Source organism: Hypomesus transpacificus, chromosome 10, assembly GCF_021917145.1.
Source record: "Hypomesus transpacificus isolate Combined female chromosome 10, fHypTra1, whole genome shotgun sequence".
Classification (NCBI taxonomy): Eukaryota; Metazoa; Chordata; class Actinopteri; order Osmeriformes; family Osmeridae; genus Hypomesus; species Hypomesus transpacificus.
This window is the reverse complement of record NC_061069.1, coordinates 12,175,061-12,193,254: the sequence shown is the minus strand read 5'-3', so window position 1 is coordinate 12,193,254 and position 18,194 is coordinate 12,175,061. Positions and strand designations below refer to the sequence as shown.

Below are 18,194 nucleotides of genomic sequence, written 5' to 3'. Positions count from 1 at the left end.
CGTTGTGCGATCAGCCCACAGTGCGATCAGCCCACAGTGCCATTTGCACGGTGTTGATAATGTAGCTGAAGTTTGCTTTGTGTAAAAAGGAATATGATGCCTTGCAGAGGCCTCACCCATTCTTTGTGCTTGTGTTTCATCATCATCATTTCCTCATTATCATCATTTCCTTTCGAACTGTTATCTAATTAATAGGTAATTGATGAAGCCTTGAACTCTTGAACACATAACCTGCTCCTGGCCTCATTCTGTTTAGAGTTCTTTAAATCCTAACATCTAGTAAGGAGTCAAGTGGCTGAGCGGTTAGGGAATCGGGCTAGTAATCTGAAGGTTGCCAGTTCGATTTCCGGCCGTGCCAAATGACATGGTGTCCTTGGGCAAGGCACTTCACCCTACTTGCATCGGAGGGAATGTCCCTGTACTTACTGTAAGTCGCTCTGGATAAGAGTGTCTGCTACATGAAGACATTTTAATTGAATGTAAATCTAACATTAAACCGCTAGTGCTTGATACATGCTGTGAAAAAGAAAAGAAAGAAAACATTTAATTGGCAGTCAGGGCACATCAACATGAAGTACTATACAATCACAGATCATACTGATATAGTATGGTAGTAAAATACCTTTACATGCAAAAATGAATTTACAGTTGGACATTTGGTGTTTGAAAGTCATCGCTCTCCACTTTCTTACAAACTTTTCTGCAAGAAACCAAGTCGTCCCCCCCGAGTCATTGTCCCTGATGTCAGTTGCAAAGCACTATGGGATACAGTAAATCACTTCTACCTAATCCCATGGGAAGCTATCGTACGGGTATGTTACGGAAATTAGTTTTGCAGGTCAGAGTCCCCGTAATCCATTTTAATTTTGATTGGGACACCGTTTGCTCTGTTGTCGCAATACGTTTGGTGCCCAGCACCCCTTTGGACCCCTAGTGGTGTAAGTGTGTGTGTGTGTGCATGGCTGCACATGTTTTGTGTGTGTGTGTGTGCTTGCGTGTGTGTAATGAAGTGAGATATTTTATCTAATTATTTCACCCACCCCAGCCCCCGATTAAATCTATCCAATCAGCATGCTTTAACACAGCGCTTTAACAGAGCTTTTCTGCACTTGCTCAGTATGTGCATCAGGTCCAATTAAAATTTCACTGAGATCCTCTGTGTGCTGTTTGTACTGCGTGCAAATGTGCCATCCGATGTTGTTGCATGCATGTTTATTGTCACACCTGAGAAAATCAGAATTCATATGGATGCCAATTTCTGTAGTGTTTGACTGAGAACGAAGGAGGAATCTTTTGCATTTTTCAGTAGTAGAGGTCCATTGTAGGACGATGATCAGTTATGTGGTGTTGTTTTGCTTTGTTATTTAGACTTTTGCAGTAAAGAAAAAGCTATCCTACTGACTTTATCATATGTTTATACCCCCCAAAATGACCCTAACTCACATGTATGGCTCTTAAGAGTGTTGCTGTTCATCCTCTAAGGAGGACTAGTATTGATTTGATTTATATACATTTATGAAGAGAAATGTAAAAAATGCCGGCCCACTCATTGCATTCTTAAATCAGTATTGAACTATAGGTTTGCTACATATTTGAAATATAAACAGCAACTGTTAGAATATAGAAAGAAAACCATGTGTCATTTTATAGTTATGGTCATAAATATATCCCACCAATCTAGAGGTGGATTAATGTTAAGGTAAATGGAAAGCGTCTTGTGAATGCATCAACCAGACTACTTGAAATTAGCAGTGCTACTAACATCCCCTTGAGATTAATATTTGAAGAAGAAGAAAAATGAAACGTCTAAATGACCACTTAATGTCACGTCAAGTTAAAGTATCAGCTGCCAAAGACCCCTTATCCTCCATTTGTTGACTACAAAACCTCGAATTATCTGTCGGTAAAGAAAAGTTCCCTTGTCAACCTTGGAAGCTACACAGGAAAATGCATGTTATAGAGCAGTAGGCTACAGCTAGTTATTCATACCCACCACACTAATTTGTTTAGTATTCAGTAAATTAGACTGTAAATTAAATTAATGATTATTGTCCAATTGATCAACGGAAATTTCTTGCCAGACAATTCTGAGGATGGCACGGGCTTAGAGTTGACATCAATTAACCCTCTCAAACCTACAGTTGCTAGCAGCCTCCCAAACATCTCCTCTAGTTAGTTGTGATTCCAAGTCTGACATTCTCATTGCAAAATAGGATTGTGTTTGACCTCTGCATACCCTTGTAAGCAGACATGGTTGCTAGCTGGTTCCCAAAAATTGAAATCCTTTGTTCTGGTTTTACCATCGAAGTTCCTCATGTCAATCAAATTGTCATTGTCAACAAACATGTCTGAGCTTCCAGTACATTTACATTTAGTCATTTAGCAGACGCTCTTATCCAAAGCGACTTACAGTAAGTACAGGGACATTCTCCCCGAGGCAAGAAGGGTGAAGTGCCTTGCCCAAGGACACAGCATCATGTGCACCGGCCGGGAATCGAACTGGCAACCTTCAGATTACAAGCCCGATGCTCTACCCGCTCAGCCACCTGACTCCAACCAATAAACATGCCTTTTTGAGGAACTCAGATGTTCCCTTAATACCCAGCATGCTTCGTTATTCCGCCAAAAGCCATCGATGTGAAGCTCACTCATCGAATCCTGGTGAACAATAATGAAATCCATTAAGCCTGGCTGATTACTCTAACGCTTATTCACAAGCTCCCTGCATTCCTCCGTGTCTCAGTGTTCCAGGTAATTGTCGGAAGCGTAATGAACGTCTTAAAGCCGCGGCGCGGTAAAGGTTGCCGCTGACCGGCGTTAATGAAGTTTATTAATCTCCGACGCCCCTGAGGGACCTGTCCAGCCCCTGTGTGCTGGGAAAATAACTTCTAAAGGTGTTAAAGGTGACCTCTCTGTACCTGCTGTGTGCTCACGTAACAGGAAGAGCCTTCAGGGCTTGACTCTGAAGGGGCAGCTGGGAAAATGGTGTCCTTGGCCTTTGCTGAAGTTCATTTTTGAATCCACTAAATGGTCGTTTGTCAACGGCGTGTTGGTGACCGTGATGATGGATAGCAGCAGATTTTGCGTTCTTATATAGATTTTTATTTCCGCAGAGTTGAAATTGGGGTGAGAGTTGTCTGAACTTGGATCCTTGTTTCATGGCTGGTTCTGTGTGAGTAGGAGGGTGCACCCACTACAATGTATTGCAATCCATACAGTGCATAACCTGTATCCATGCATCATGTGTTCAGTTCCCACAGCCAAAAGCGTGAACTTGGCTATAGGGAGTTGGCACGTTTTGCTAGCGCTAAAGATCTGTCTCCATATTGATCTCTGGTTGGCAGACAGACTGTTACTCTGACCTTTGCTGTGGTCCGCAGCTTGCTGAGACCCATACATAACAACGCCTGCATCTGACGTCTCACAGAGAGACACAAAGCTTCAGATATGGTCCGGAATGTGAAATGAACGCACAGAGAAACACACACATGCATGTGTGCACACACAAACAAAAGCACACATATTATTGATTTTCTCGTCTATTCTCCGTCTCCTGTTTTTTTTCCTTGGTTCTTCCTTAGCCCGCCACTCTGAGTCAGTACACAACATTGATTGATGAACTAATGGCGATAATACTAATTTGTGTGGATCAATACTTGTTGACCTTCCTAAGCTTGTTCCAGTCTGGAGCAATGATTAACGCAAGGTTAGAGCCCAACACATGGGAAAGTCATTCAAACCCAAATGTGGTTAACGTTACAGTACGATTCATAGAAGTGTGTCAGTTTAGGGGAAGTTTGTCTTTCTGTAATGACTGTCGTGTTCATCAATGTGTGTGTTTTTGTTTCAGGTGTGTGTGGTTGCTGTGGTCCCCTGAGGCCCAGGTACAAGCGCCTTGTGGACAACATTTTCCCAGAGGACCCCAAAGTGAGTAGGACTACTTTAAACAACCACTTCTTAGGCTTTGCAAGAATTTAAATCGCCCAAGCGCTTTCCTACCAAACTTTGGTTATTTATTCCAACGTTTTACACTCTGAAACATAATTTGAGACATTTTAGAACTGTCCGAGTTCTGAAGTTACAGTCTGGCGGCTCCTAAATGTACTTGGCCCACTGCATTATTATAAAAGTTAGATTAGGTTTTGGTCTTGCTGTAAACAAACTCCACTTAACATGTTGACCATAATTGCATCCAAGCCAACAAGTCCAACGTCTGTGAAGAAGGGTATCTTGAGCCTTCAATTTCATTCGCCGCTAATTATTTCCTTGTTCCGCTTGCAAGTTCTCAACAGTTTACCCTAGGACAACACAAGGTGGTTATCAAAGCATGACGGTGGTTCTAAACAACATTAATGAAAACATGATGTCAGCCATCTTTGTCCTGTCAGCTTCCCTGATGATGCGTACGCCACCATCAACACTGCACCCTTTATCCTCATTAAATCAGTTTATCTACACACTGACCGACAGCGTGAAAGGGGAACACCCTAATATACTGTACAAGCATGTTCATCACCCTCATGCAAACGCCCGCGGAGGCTCCCCCGGGCCCATGAGGAACGGTTTAGTGCCGAGATAACAAGGTGTTTTCCAATTAGCTGTCACCTCCAGCTCCACGCGTTGGCTAGCATGACGGAGGAGGAGATGACTGGCTGCTGTGTGTCTGGACCGTTAGCTCTTCTCATGCTTTTGAGATCCACTTGCTTCGGCTATGATGAAAAAAAAACTCGCAACGATGCTAAGTAATTGGATTTCCTTAATACGGCACGTGAAACTGTAGACTTGAGAAGAAGTCTACCTGATTCAATGCGACGTCGCTGTCGCTAACCTGGTAATGTCACGTTATTAACTCCCGTTTTGAAGCTTTGACGTTATTAATTAAAAGGCGAAACAAGCACTTAAACGCTGAATCCACAAGGGAGTCTCACTCCTGCAGTCGTTGTCCGTCTCTCTATCTCACGAGCCTCTGGTGTAAGCAAACAGGCGGGCGGGGAAATGGAAACACTGGAGCGGTCGAGACCTTGTCAGATTAATCATCATGTGGAGAAAGCTTCAGGTGCTGATTGCACTCTGAGGACTGCGCCGCTGCCACTCCACCCCCCCCCCCCCCCCTTCTCGCATCCCTTGTCACTTGAAATGATATAACACCCATTTATTAATCACACACACACGTCTCTCCGTCACATTTCCACAACGTTTTATTCATTTAGCAAACACCTTTTGTACAAAGGGACGTTGGAATGTTGCTGAAAGTGCAGCGGAAGATCAATGCTCAGATTATGCACCTTAGCTAGTTGTTGTATGGTGGACGAGAAAACGATATTGCAGTGCAGTAGTAAGATCTCACATCCTCAACTGTAGGCTTACAATAATGTCTCGGTTACAGTTGTGCATAGTACACTGCATAGAACACCTATGGGGGCAGTCAGGACAATACCAGCAGTAACCACAAACTGCTCATTTTGAGATGTTCTGCTTTTGTGTTCCCCATCATTACCCACTAGTCAGAAACCAATTCGGTTGTATATGTCAGTATGGGAAAGGCAGACATTTACTCAGTTTTGAAAAGGAGTAAACTTGAACACACTGCGGATAGTCCATTCAAAGTACTTGCAAATGCAATTCGCTACACAAATCTTTATCCAGGACAGATAGTACCTACTGCATAATGAAAAAACAAATTGTTGATTGTTTTCTTATCCTGTACCCTGTTCATCACCTCTCTCTTTGTGGGGAGATGAACATCAGAATTCTAATGAGTTCCCAGCTCTGGGTTGAATCTGGAAGCTGAACTCTTATAGGACGAGGAGAGAGGACACATGCCTGCAATTTCCCAGAACGCCCTGGGAGTTCACAAGGTTAATGATGCCTTACACGCGCATTACAGTGTCTGTGTAAGGGGTTAAATATGATGGCTTCAACCTCACAGTCTTGATCGAACTCCTAACAGTCAGTTCCTAGCTTGACCTTGGGTTTTGTATATATATTATTTTTTCTAAGCTTTAGTTATTGATAGGACAGTTGGAGAGAGACAGGAAACCAGGAAGACAGAGAGGGAAGAACGTTCTGGAACATTAGCTAGCGTTTACGTCATTTAAATAGGTTTAGCGTAACTGACCACTCACATATTTAGAATTAGCCACACACTATGACTCTGTTTGGAATCCCATTCCTAACAGTCTGGAAGAAATCCGACACGATGACATAAATGGATAAGTATCTGCTGCAAATAGGAGGGGAACGTTCTGCTTTTCAACCAATCAAAATCACATTCAATTCGGCGATACAGAGCGAGACATTCTTTATTCAAACAAATATGTCACGTCGAAACGGATGATGTCTTGACGTTTCACGTGTGTGTGTGTGTCTCCCGTCAGGACGGCCTTGTCAAGTCGGACATGGAGAAGCTCACCTTCTACGCCGTGTCGGCCCCGGAGAAGCTGGACCGCATCGGGGCCTACCTGGCCGAGCGGCTCAGCCGGGATGTGGTTCGCCATCGCTACGGGTGAGTGTCCCCCTCCCGACCACCTTGAAGGGACCTCCCGTTCCCCCTCACCAACCGGGACATTGAGTCAGCCCGCCTGGGCCTCACCAACCCAGACAACATAGCAACACCGGTTCCTGCTGTTTTGAGTATTGAAACTAGACCGCTACCGTTAAAGATATAAAAAAAACATGCCAATATACTAATAAGATATATATCTATATATAAGATGCTTTGACATTGGCAAATAATGCATAATTCACGTGTGGTTTATGTATAAATCTATAAATATAAATGGATGCTGTGGTCCGTTTCTGAATGCTAATGTAAAGTCTGATCCTTCAGTATAGGATAGTGGAAGGTGGAAAAGCTGCACTGTGATTTGCACATGTTCATGTATGGAATATCAAAGCTCAGATTCTAACCACCCTCAGTAATGCATACCATCATTATCATATGTCTGTACGGTTGGACCCCCTTGCATACATACCCCACGCACCTCGACAATCTTATGATACTTGGACATTTCGTAGATTTTAATACATTTGACACTTGTTGTTGTGCAAGATCTGCTTTAGAGTCTTTAGCTTGGATCCCATTTACCTACCAGGGGATTGGAGATTGGGTGTGTGGGGGGGGGTGTGGTATGGTGGGTGGTGTAGGGTGGGGGTGTTCAGTATTAAGCCTACCATTATTCCTTTTTGTTCTTCCTAAGCCATTTATCTGCTTGCATGATTTAATGGCAATGAAAATGCCTTCTGGAAAGTAATTAAAATTGATTGCGAGCCAAAAATAGACCTGTCCCATGGGGAATGCGTATAAGAGTGACAGCCCTGAATCAATACTTCGATTATCATGACAGAAATTGCATTTAATTGGGTAAGATTTTTCACTCCCCCCCCCCCCCCCTCTCTCCCCGATCCTAAAGCAAGCAGACACACAGATAGAGGGCCGAGCCGAGTGACACTGCTTCCTAAGCTGTGCCTTGAGCTCGTACCAAACGACTTGGCCTAGCCCGCTGTTTCCTGCGCCCGTGGAGAGGCCAGCTCCGATTGGAGGACACGGCTTGCGTGGCTGTTTGGTGACGGTTGCGTGGTGTGTAGCGGCAGGCTGTCTCACTCTTTATTGAGAGCAACTGATGAAATAAATCCTGAGTAATTGTATCTTGGTGACTGAAGAAAAAAGACACGCTGCTTTCAGACGGCACAGAACGCACCAAAATAGCCCGCAGTCGATGTTTGCCTTAAAACGTGCTTCGCTGCCTCAAAGACTCTGGGCTGCTCTGGTTGTATTTAAACGTATTATATAATGTCCAGGTCTAGCCTTAGAAAATAACATGTGAACATGCCAGTGCACACGATGTTATGCAAACGGACCTTTCAGATTGTAGATAGAACCTTCTATGTCCTACCTGCTCTCTGAAAAAACAACAAACATTAATAGACGTTAATATTCACAAATGAAATCTTGTCTTTTGCACAGTATTCGGTAGCATTCCGACCATCACGATGACCCTTTCAGCTGTGACGCTGAACTGTGTCCTTTACATTTACATTTAGTCATTTAGCAGATGCTCTTATCCAGAGAGACTTACCGTAAGTACAGGGTAATTCCCCCCGAGGCAAGTAGGGTGAAGTGCCTTGCCCAAGAACACAACGTCATTTAGCATGACCGGGAATCAAACGGGCAACCTTCTGATCAATAGCCTGATTCCCTAACCGCTCAGCCACCTTACCCTATTTGGTTTTGTTTTTCCTTTGGTTTTGTTGCATTCCCAGCTACGTGGTGATCGCCATGGAGGCCCTGGACCAGCTGCTGATGGCCTGTCACTCTCAGAGCATCAAGCCCTTCGTGGAGAGCTTCCTCCACATGGTGGCCAAGCTGCTGGAGTCCAGAGAGCCCGACCTCCAGGTCCTGGGTACCAACTCGGTGAGTAGCACCAACCACTCCGGGTCCAGCTGGGCTGTAGGGATGGAAGAATCGTGGCATTGACGAAGCCACACCCCGCCCTCAACTGACACGGTCCACCAGAATATGCACACACCACACACACACACACATGTGAATGAAGTCATACACTGCACATTCACCCACTCACCCACTCAACCGCCTGAGAAGGAGAGAGGTTGGTAGAGAGGGAAGTTTGATTTTATGAAATGAATGTGTGTGACCGGGGGAGTGGGTGAAGGATAAGACCTTGAGAGAAAGAGAGAGAGAGGGAGGGAGAGAGAGAGAGCTTGAAGGAGAAACTCTCTTCTCTCAAGGTCACTGCTCCTTGGCAAGGGAATTATAAAACGGAGGCCTCTCATATCTGCCCCTTAGCTAGCTGACAAAACAGTGTTTGAAAATGGACGATTATACGGTGGATAATACACACTGTAGGGATCCTATACTGCCTTGAAGTTAAATGCTTCTGACATTCCCGCACTTTAGTAAAAGCGCCTCACTGTGTGCTAGTTTGTATCACCAACGCATTTGCTAATTAACGTTAGCCTTTCACGACTGGACCAATATGGTTGGTCATGTCCTCTCGATATATTCTCATGGTTCCTCCTCGCTATTCTTAGTTTGTTTTCGGTGTCGATGCTGCCTGTTCATTTGATGTGGGAAAGCAGACGGTGTTTGAGATGTGAGAGTCCATGCATTATTTATACGATGCACTTGAAGGAGGAAGAGAAGGAGAGAGTGGGTAGTGTAGGCTACAGTGTTTAGGTGCGATCCGTGTTAATTAAATGTTCCTTATGGAGCCTGCTACAGTGCCAACCGCACATCCATCTTCATTTAGATTCATTTTTCACATCTTAGCTAGCAGCCCATGATTTATCAACGGGGAACTGTTGTTTTCAGGTTCAGTTCGAAATTACTTCAAAGCAATGATTAGCCTACGACATATTTATGGTTGTTTTGCTGTCCATATATAGTTTTGTCCTTTGAAGGAAATGCTGAAATTAATTGGCCTACGTTGTGGGATATATGTACAGTATGGTAGTCTTCCATAATAACAGGGAGTAATTATTTTAATTTCCATACATGCCTGGGACTAGTAGCTATGCAATATCTGACCATCTTACTTTTTAGACAAATGTTTTATGCATTAACTTACAAATACCTTTCTCCTCTTTTGGCATAGCGTATTTTGAATGATAATCTTGGTTGGTTAATATTGTATGTACGCAACACAGAAAAGCAGAGTAGTGTATCTTTGCAACGATAATTTATGCTTTTTAAAATACATTTTGAAAACTTTTAAAACACATGACTCGACACACGGAAGAAGAAGCCTTTATTCGTCTTGGGTTTGGTCACAGAGACGTGTGCAGGGAGGGGCCACACACACACACACACACACCAACACACACACACCAACACACACACCAACACACACACACAAAACTAAAAAGTGAACACTCCAGACTGAGAGATAGGGGACTTTCCACCTGTCTGTCTATACAGTTGGAATGACTGGTGTCGCACATGGCTTCCTTCAGACGTATATAGCCCATTCATCACAGCTGACTCTCAGGGGAGTGAGCTGGCTGCCTTATACGTAGCGCCACGGGGCCCAGATCTGTCATGTACATTGCGTGTCTTGTCATGGATACAAGTAAAGATGGAGGACCCTAGGGCGCCGGCTGCTAGTTTTCCAATCCTTCCTTCACTCTTCCGCCTGGTGAGTTCGCAGTGGTTGATTGCCCCTGCTGTCGAATAGAGATTCACCAGTTCACTTTTCCCACCCTCATAAACTGGATCTCGTGCGTACTGAGGAGAGAAAACACAAGACCTTGAACCCGCACAGCTCACTTCCTGTTGGTCGGTGGTAGATTGAGTATGTTGCAGGGTTCTGTTGTTGCCTGTTGGTTTTTCTGTCCCACAGTGTTATTGTAGCACCAGTCTCAGAGGGGCTGGTCTGTCCCAGAAGAAGCTTGTCCACAATGATCTCTCTGTTTGCACGATAGAAAGCTCTTTGTTTCCATCGAGAGTGGGAAGCAGGCCTTGTTTGAAATCAATGAACTGGAAGGCTTTTTTGTTTTGTTTTGTTTTTTTTGTTTTAGTGATTCCAGTAGAACTGGGTGATATAGCTGAAAAATGTGACCCAATAAAATGTTTTATTTCAGTCGATAGTAGAGACCAGGACAATGATACATGGAGGAGTTGAGTCCAGGTTCCCCTCATTCATCACGTTTGGTCATCGAGGGGTTTGCCATGTTACCTTGCCATCAGCTAACGGTCCACATACACACACACACACACACACGTACACAAACTGAGCTTGCAAGCCGGCCGATTATTTCCAAGGGGGGTTGGATAGAAAATTGGGCTAAATCACCAGGTAGCAGCAGGCTTTTAGCGGTTGAGTCGATGAGGCTGAATGACAATCAGTTGGGAAGGGGGGGGGGGGGGGGGGGCTTGGCAAACAACAGGATTATAAAGGGTATGTCAAGTGGCATATTGGCCGGTGTATGGGGGAGGGGGGGATTTGGAGTACAGGGATTTCTGAAGACAAGAAGGTGGAAGTCAGTGTTGTGTGTGTGTGTGTTGGAGAGCGGGGAAGCACTCCCAAGAGCTGATGATGAGTTTCACTTGGGTGACGTTGAGGTCGAATCTTGAAAGCTTCACCGCAGGTAGACCAGGCGCTCACAAAGGCTGCTGATGATCGTGTTCATTAGTCTTCAGGCTGCGCTCACCTTCGTCAGGAGGTGGATGCTCTCCTCCAGATGATGATTATGATTAGCACCAGCTAGTAATTACTCCCAGGTATATTAGCACTGTCATTTTGTTCCAACTGTCATTTTGTTCAAATGCATTCTAATAACCTTCCCTAGCTAGATGAGTCTTTGTCTAGGGGTTTAAGGAGGATGCTGAGGTTACTTCGTACAGTGTTGTCTGTGGTCCATTAGGTTCATCAAGTTCATGAGTCACTCTCTACTCTCGTTGAAACTCTTTTGTCGCTTTCTCCCTCAGTTTGTCAAGTTCGCAAACATCGAGGAGGACACGCCGTCCTATCACCGCCGCTACGACTTCTTTGTGTCGCAGTTCAGCGCCATGTGCCACTCCACACACGAGGACCAGGAAGTCAGGACCAGGTGAGGGACCAGGTGCATGTTTGTGGTGAGGCCAGACCTCAGGTGACCTCTTGTAGATGTTTTCACGCCTCCAACACACCTGGTTCAAATGAACGGGTCGTTATCAGGCTTCTGCTGAGCTTGATAAGGACCCAGTCATCTGAAGCAGGTGTGTTGGTAGAGGGAAAACATCTAAGACATGCAGGGCAGGGGGTCCCGAGGATCGGGGCTGAAAGAGACCGCCGTAAAGCACAACCGCTGAGGGGAACCAGGAAGTGGGAGTTGCCTGCTCCACCCTGAGGTGATTGTTGTGCTCCTGTTGTAGGGAAAGCTATCTCACTGTTTAACCATAATGGTATCACAGTATGTTGGACATTGTTGACACATCTAATTGGATTGAAAGTGAGACATCTCAGAGACTGGAGACAACTGAGCTGAAGTGTGTGAGTAGAAGGAAGAGTGACGTCAGGACAGCTAATGAACTTGATCTTCTCAGGGACTCCATTTCCCCCCAGTGGTTTGTGAAGCTGAAGTAGCATGTTAGCTGTCGTAGCGCTCTCGTTAGCAGCAGAGCGAGAGAACGAGCCTTCATTGTTGAGCTTGTGTAATCAGCGTCTAATCAGTTGTCTTTAGTATTTCGATCTGTTGCGGGAATACGCAGACGCAACAAAGATACTGTTTTGATGAACCCATTCAGCTTTTTTTTTTATATCGCAGTCATGAAAATTATCTGGAGGGTTTTTCACACGACGAAGAGTGGAATCATCATTCTTGATTCCCTCAACTTCTTCTTGCCTCTCCTCCTCTCCTCCCACCTCATCTGCCGCCCATCAAACCATTTAAACAAACACCTCACGTTGTTTATTCTACTTAGTGATGTGTTGTGCAAACAAAGCATCCTAGAAATCAATACATCGATTTGGACCAGACGGGCCCTACTTTAACCTCATGGTGATACCATTATGTGTCTGCAAGGCTTCAGATCAGAATCAGAAGTGATTTTATTCACCATGAATGTTTGCACAAACAAGGAATTTACTTTGGCAGGGAGGTGCATACATTAAACATATAGGACTTACATTTAAATTTAGTCATTTGGCAGACGTTCTTATCCAGAGCAACTTACAGTAAGTACAGGGACATTCCCCCCGAGGCAAGTAGGGTGAAGTGCCTTGCCCAAGGACACAACGTCATTTGGCACGGCCGGGAATCAACCTGGCAACCTTCAGATTACTAGCCCGATTCCCTAACCGCTCAGCCACCTGACTCCCTAACTTATAACACAGTTTGGCAAACACAATTTTACGTTCGCAAATCATTCGTATACGACAATCATGTTAAATGATCTGCAAATGGTTGATACTGTAGTGCGCATCCCTTTTAAAGGATAGTTCTTCTGTGGATGTGTTAGTTCTGAATCTGCCAACCTCCATCTTTCTGTCATCTACAGCCAGACTCCCACCTGTCAAGTAGTTGATCCCACCAAGCGATGTGGCTTCTGCACAGCCAGCTCCTGCCATCTCTACTGGGACTTCAGTCCACTCATCGCTATGGATACATTGTAGCATGTGATTCATATTTCCTACCCATCTCTCCGTTTTTCCATCTCTCGCTTCCCTCCCTCTCTGTCCCCAGGGACACAGTGTGGTCCTGTCCTCCCAGCAGGAATACAATTCTACTCAGTTCATTGAGTTGAAAGAAAATGGTTGAGATGGATGGTGTGTGTGGGGGGAGTGTGTGTGTGTGCGGACTGTGTTTGAGGGGAGGGGTGTGTGTGTGTGTACTGTTTTGAGGAATTGTGGGTGTTTGTTTGAGGGGAACTGTGTGTGTGGGAGGGGAGTGTATGTAGCATCTGATTCAGATGAAGAAAAGCAATATTTTGTGAACCATCATAGAGATTCTGAGTTAATGATACGATTACTCACTCTCCATGTCTCACCTGGGTCTGATATGTACATTTCCAGAGTTTGGCTCTCTATTAAGATCACAAAGCTACTGATCCCCATATAGATAATCGTAATATCTCTTAACAGTGCATCTGTGGAAGTCAATGACAATATCTAATCTTTAGATAAGATTCTCGATTTTAAATAGATTTTGACTGTCAAGTGTTGGAACAGTATTGGGCCGTTACGAAGTTCTGCTAAAGCCCGATAACGAGCAGTAGATTGAACCAGGTGTGTTGGAGCAGGGAAACATCTAGAACATGCAGGACAGAGGCCCCTGAGGAATCGGGTTGAAAACCACTTTTCTACAGAATCGTATGTACTATTAACTAAGTCTGCTCCTGAAGTTTAAGTAATAAAGTCATTTATGTCAGTCAGTTGACCCGAAGCCTGTTTTTTACATTAGATACTCTGCCAGCCAGTCATGGCTAACAGACTGTCTCACTCATTGGGCCATTGAAAAATTGAACCAGCCAATCACAGCAGCCAGTCACAGCAGCCAGTCACAGCAGCCAGCCACAGCAGCCAGCCACAGCAGCCAGCCACAGCAGCCAGCCACAGCAGCCAGCCACAGCAGCCAGCCACAGCAGCCAGCCACAGCAGCCAGCCAGCCTGCGGTGGAGGTATAAATAGCCTGGTCCCCAGGAGAGGCTGCAGAGCTGCTTGGCTGCTTCAGAAGGAGCCGGCACCGCCGAGACCTGGAGCCTCCGAGTCTAACGCTTGGGTTCCCCCTCTCTCCCCTCTCTCTCTCTCTCTCTCTCTCTCTCTCTCTCTCTCTCTCTCTCTCTCTCTGTCTCTCTGTCTCTCTGTGTCTCTCTCTCTCTCTTTCTCTCGGGTCTTTCTTTACGTCTCTCCCTCCCACTCGTTTCCTCTGTCTGTCTCCTGCTCTCTTTCTGTCTCTCAATTCTCCTTCCTCTCCATCTCCCCAAATCTTTCGCTTACTCAATAACTGTCTCCCTCCCCCTTTTCTCCAGTTTTCCCTCCCTCCCTCCCTCCCTCTCTCTCTCTCTCTCTCTCTCTCTCTCTCTCTCTCTCTCTCTCTCTCTCTCTCCTTCCCTCTTCTTTCTCTTGGTTTTGCTCTTTTTCCCTCTTTGTCTTTGCGTTTGGCTCAGAGGATATGGCATCCAAACCAGCAATATCACTGTTTATTATTGGTGCAGAGAGATCACACCTCTGCCAGCTGAGAAGTTGCTCCAGAGAGGTGTGTAGTTGGGGCCTGGGAGCTCATGAAAGGGGGGTGGTGGGGTGGCTGGATGGGGGGGTAGGTTGGCATTTAGGAAAGAGAAGGGGGGGATTTATTTGCATTATATCAGATGACTCAATAACTTGTGAGACAGAGGCAGGAAACGAGAAAAACAAACAGAAATTCTCTCTCATTTTGTAATTCCTGGCTGAGCATGTGGCTGTAACGTAGGTGGGGTTCCCAAATAGAGTTTCCTCCTGCGTTGACTACATTAGCGACTCAGCAAGGTCATCCTGCGTTCTGGAGGGTAGCCATCTCTGAGCCCCACAGGACAGATTGCTCTGAGGCCAGCAGGACAGACTGCTCTGAGGCCAGCAGGACAGACTGCTCTGAGGCCAGCAGGACAGACTGCTCTAAGCCCTGCAGGACAGACTGCTCTGAGGCCAGCAGGACAGACTGCTCTGAGCCCAGCAGGACAGACTGCTCTGAGCCCAGCAGGACAGACTGCTCTGAGCCCTGCAGGACAGACTGCTCTGAGCCCAGCAGGACAGACTGCTCTGAGGCCAGCAGGACAGACTGCTCTGAGGCCAGCAGGACAGACTGCTCTAAGCCCAGCAGGACAGACTGCTCTGAGGCCAGCAGGACAGACTGCTCTGAGCCCAGCAGGACAGACTGCTCTGAGGCCAGCAGGACAGACTGCTCTGAGCCTCACAGGACAGACTGCTCTGAGGCCAGCAGGACAGACTGCTCTGAGGCCAGCAGGACAGACTGCTCTGAGCCCAGCAGGACAGACTGCTCTGAGCCCAGCAGGACAGACTGCTCTGAGCCCAGCAGGACAGACTGCTCTGAGCCCAGCAGGACAGACTGCTCTGAGCCCTGCAGGACAGACTGCTCTGAGGCCAGCAGGACAGACAGCTCTGAGGCCAGCAGGACAGACTGCTCTGAGCCCAGCAGGACAGACAGCTCTGAGGCCAGCAGGACAGACTGCTCTGAGCCCAGCAGGACAGACTGCTCTGAGCCCAGCAGGACAGACTGCTCTGACCCCAGGAGGAAGGAACAGGTTCCCACACTGCCACCTACCTGAAGCTCCACTCTGCTCACTCCACTCACAGACACGAGACGAAGCGAGGCATTGCAGGGGGATTGAGAGTCAATTCAAAGTGTCGTAGCTGCCTGTTCGGTTCTATTGTCATTTTCTCGCACCGTTTTGGAGACTATTGTCACAGTATTTGCTTTAAGGTGTGTGTGTGTGTAGAGCGGTGGAGGTGTGTGCTTTGCTGTTTCTGACTGTGTGTGTGTGTGTGTGTGTGTGCAGGATCCGGGTGGCTGGGATCAAGGGGCTGCAGGGGGTGGTGAGGAAGACAGTGAATGACGAGCTCCAGGCCATCATCTGGGAGCCCCAGCACATGGACAAGCTCATCCCCTCCATGCTGTTCAACATGCAGGACGCAGAAGACCTGGACAGGTACCCACGCAACACGCACACACCTCAAACACCACACCCCCAACACACACACACACACACCCAACACACACACACACCCAACACACACACACGCCCAACACACACACACCCCCAACACACACACACCCAACACACACACACACCCAACACACACACACACCCAACACACACACACGCAACACGCACACGCCCAAAGCACCACACACCCAGCACACACACACGCAACACACACACATTCACGTACAGGAGCAACCGTGTGTCTCCCCTTCTCTCTCTCCTGAGTGTTGCTGTTGCAGTTTTTCCTCTCCTCTCTAAATGGGAACTGAACCCATGTCCCCCAGAGTCAGCATCCATGTGTGAACCCCTCGCTGTGTTTAAACCCCTCAGCCATCCAGGTTGAGCCTCAGTTAATATCATGTTCTGAAAACTCCCATGTGACTGTTTTACCCAGGCATGCTTTTCTCCAGAGAGCCTATCAGTGCTGCCCTGTGAGCCTAAGCCAGGGGACTTACCCCCAACCGTGGCTCCCCCTCCCAATCTCCGCATCTCATGGAGCTTCACCACATCTCCATCCCCCTCTATTTCTCCTCCTCTTCATCCTGCCCCTCCCCTGCCCCCCTCTTCTTACTCCCCCTCCTCTCCCCTCTCTTATTCCCCCCCCCCTCCCTCCTGTCCCTCCTCTTCCTCTGGCCTCCGTATCCCATAATTCCCAGACTCCCCTGCTCTTCCTCCTCGCCGTCCCTCGGGGTGGTTTCCATGTGAACCGAGCTATTTTTGGAAGACGGTACTTTTTGTTCCTCACCTCCTCCAGCTAGTGCCTGGAGCACAGATCACATTCAGGTGCGTGTGTGCACCTGTCTCCAGCTGTGTCGCTCTGGCTGTCATTTATTTTCGGAGACATTGTGACCCCTTACCTCCTCTCGGATCTAATTAATAATTATGCCACTGGCTTAATTGGATTGGGACAAAGGCTTTTGGAACGAGGGGCTTTTCGACACTTGCGGTGCTGGCTCTTGATCTCGTTTGCTCTGCAAGTGGGCACACGTTGGCCTTTATTCAGTTAGACGATGCGTCCTCAGGAGAGACTTCCAGGATATCGTCTTTACATTGGACGGGCCTTCTGGAGCCCTACGCACTCTCTGCCCACACACAAACCGAAAGGATCGATGCATCAAATCCTTGAAGGGGCTTATTTTGGAGTAGGAAAAAAAATCTATTTTGAATTGTATATTATATCACAGGCTCAGTCTCCTCAGCCGAGGAATAATATGTCTACAGAGAAGAGGCTGAGACGCCTTCTTCTTCTCTCTCTCCGTCCCCCGTCTCCCCTCCTACTACCACTCTGGTCACGTTAAAAGGTTCTGTCCCGGTAGACTTCCACCAGACCATCTTTACTTCTCTACTCTTCTGTATGTGGAGTCAGGTGGCTGAGCGGGTAGAGCATCAGGCTAGTAATCTGAAAGTTGCCAGTTCAATTCCCGGCCGGTGCACATGACGTTGTGTCCTTGGGCAAGGCACTTCACCCTACTTGCCTCGGGGGAAATGTCCCTGTACTTACTGTAAGTACGTACATCTGCTAAATGACTAAATGTAATGTACCACCTGCTTTGAAGTTGACAAGATCGGATAAGTGCCATGAGAGTTTCCCCTGACCTATATCTACAGTGACTGCAGCATTCAAGGATGGTGTTTTGTCCAGGAAGTTTTCAGGCCAGGACAGTAATCCTCCACAATCCTCCCAAAACTCTCGCCCAACTGGCAAAGCTAATCTCCAAACTTGAAAAAGTCTGGCTTGGGAGAGATAGCCGGTCGTTGAGGCTGGCGGAAACCCCCCCCCCGACCAGCATGGGCAAACTACCAAAAGAATGCTGTGTGATGCCTATGGGGTTGCCTTGATGTGTTTGTTGGTTTGTACATGTGTGTGTGTTTGTTGGTTTGTGTGTGTGTGCAAGCACATCAAAGAAAATAAGCTTTGGGTACAGTGCATTCTCACAACCTTGTATTATGAATTGTTTCAATCAAACCAGCCAGTTCTCTGATTTTACTACTCATC

The 18,194-nt window shown here is 46.7% G+C and overlaps 1 protein-coding gene across 2 annotated transcripts in view; it reads left to right on the top strand.

Moving 5' to 3' along the window:
• Positions 1-18,194, top strand: part of efr3a (EFR3 homolog A (S. cerevisiae)) — a 74,207-nt gene that overhangs the window by 18,582 nt on the left and 37,431 nt on the right. For both annotated transcript variants that reach the window (XM_047026759.1, XM_047026758.1), the window contains 5 exons: positions 3,851-3,927; positions 6,378-6,505; positions 8,263-8,413; positions 11,447-11,568; positions 15,992-16,141. In XM_047026759.1, coding sequence (XP_046882715.1) covers positions 3,851-3,927; positions 6,378-6,505; positions 8,263-8,413; positions 11,447-11,568; positions 15,992-16,141 — 628 coding nt within the window. The remainder of the gene's footprint in view (positions 1-3,850; positions 3,928-6,377; positions 6,506-8,262; positions 8,414-11,446; positions 11,569-15,991; positions 16,142-18,194) is intronic.